Below are 1589 nucleotides of genomic sequence, written 5' to 3' on the forward strand. Positions count from 1 at the left end.
CATAGCATGCAAAAAATTCTAAAAAGAGTAAAAAATAATTCTAGGATTTTTTTTCTTTTTCTTTTTTTTGTTACCACCTTCATATCAAAAATACGAAAGGCAGCTTTTTAATAAAAGCACAACAATAGCAGAAAATGGTAAAAATAGCTTTTAATTGGTAAAATGAGGCAGAAATTGCATTGGAGACAAATCTCTATGCTCTAGGAAAAAAAGAAAGTATATATTTTTCAACTTGCGTTATAACCCAGCCCCAAGTTCCCAAGATTGCGAGAGAAAAAATATTTTTAAAGGAAAAAAAAAATTCGTTCGTGCACATCTGAAACATGCAAGGAAAGGAAAGCGGCTAATTTTTTTTGCTGTTGTCGTTTCAAGCCTAACTTAAATCTTCTCTAAAGTGATTTGTTTCAGAAGTCTTTGAAAACAACTGCTTTCCCAAACATCTGTTGGAAGCCAGGTTTATTCCAAGGTTACGCGTCTCCCTTATAGATAAAACAATCGTCACTGATAGCTATTAAAAAAAATAATAATCAAAACCTCAGAAAGAAGGGGGAAGGAAAAAAAAAATCCAATATATACGTTTAAATATTTATACAGAAGCCGTCCGTAATTGCACCGTTCCGAAGATGTGGCAGGCGGAGGGATATCGACTCTACCCTAAATTAATCGGGGGTGTGTGTCTGTGGAGGGGTTCTATTGCTTATTGCTCCGGCCGAGGGGAGCGGCCGCGCTGCCGGGCCGGGCTGGGGGCCGAGGGTGCCGGTTTGGAGCTGTCGGGATGGGGGGGGGAGGGACACGGGGGGGGACGCCGGCCGCCCCTCAGTCATCCACGTCGATCTCCACGTCCTCCTCCTCCTCCTCCTCCTCCTCCTCGCTGTCCCGGCGGCTGCGGGGCCGCTCCGTGGGGGGCGAGGCGGGGCGGGGCGGCGGCGGAGCGCCGGGCTCCCGGGCGGCGGCGGGGGGCGGCGGCGGGGACCCGGGCCGCGCCTTGCCCCTTCCCTCGGCGCTGGGCTCCAGCTCGGCCAAGGCCACGATGTCCACGGCGGGGTTGGGGCCCAGCTTTTTGGCCGATTCCACGTCGGCCTTCATCTCCTCCAGGTCTCTCTTGAGCTTGGCGCGGCGGTTCTGGAACCAGGTGATGACCTGGGCGTTGGTGAGCCCCAGCTGCTGGGCGATCTGGTCCCGGTCCGCCGGCGACAGGTATTTTTGGTAGAGGAATCGCTTCTCCAGCTCGTAGATCTGGTGGTTGGTGAAGGCCGTCCGCGACTTCCGACGCTTCTTCGGCGTTTGCCGCTGCCCGAAGATGGTCATCCCGTCCCGGCCTGCCGACGAGCCGCCAGATTGTCCCCGCTCTCCCGTGTCCACCCCGACCCGAGCCCCCGGACCCCACGCCCCTGCCCCGTCGCTATCTGGAGGCAGCGGGGCAGAGCCCCCTCTCCCGCACCCCGAGGGCCACGGGGGGAGGATGCTGCCGGGTACCGGCCGCTCGGGGACCCCCTTCCCACCCCATGCGACACCCTGGGAGATGGCGGGGGACGAGGAGAGAAGGACAACCAGGCCGTGGGGAGGAGCGGGCCACCCACCCGTTGGAG

At 56.0% G+C, this 1589-nt stretch overlaps 1 protein-coding gene across 1 annotated transcript in view; it reads right to left on the minus strand.

Moving 5' to 3' along the window:
• Nucleotides 1-761: 761 nt before the first annotated feature.
• LBX1 (ladybird homeobox 1) overlaps nucleotides 762-1589 on the minus strand; it is a 1630-nt gene continuing 802 nt past the window's right edge. Inside the window, exon 2 of the mRNA XM_066324479.1 lies at nucleotides 762-1319. Within this exon, the coding sequence (XP_066180576.1) occupies nucleotides 817-1319 (503 nt within the window). The 3' untranslated portion in view covers nucleotides 762-816. The remainder of the gene's footprint in view (nucleotides 1320-1589) is intronic.

The sequence above is a fragment of the Sylvia atricapilla genome, chromosome 8 (genome assembly GCF_009819655.1).
Source record: "Sylvia atricapilla isolate bSylAtr1 chromosome 8, bSylAtr1.pri, whole genome shotgun sequence".
NCBI classification, from domain to species: domain Eukaryota; kingdom Metazoa; phylum Chordata; class Aves; order Passeriformes; family Sylviidae; genus Sylvia; species Sylvia atricapilla.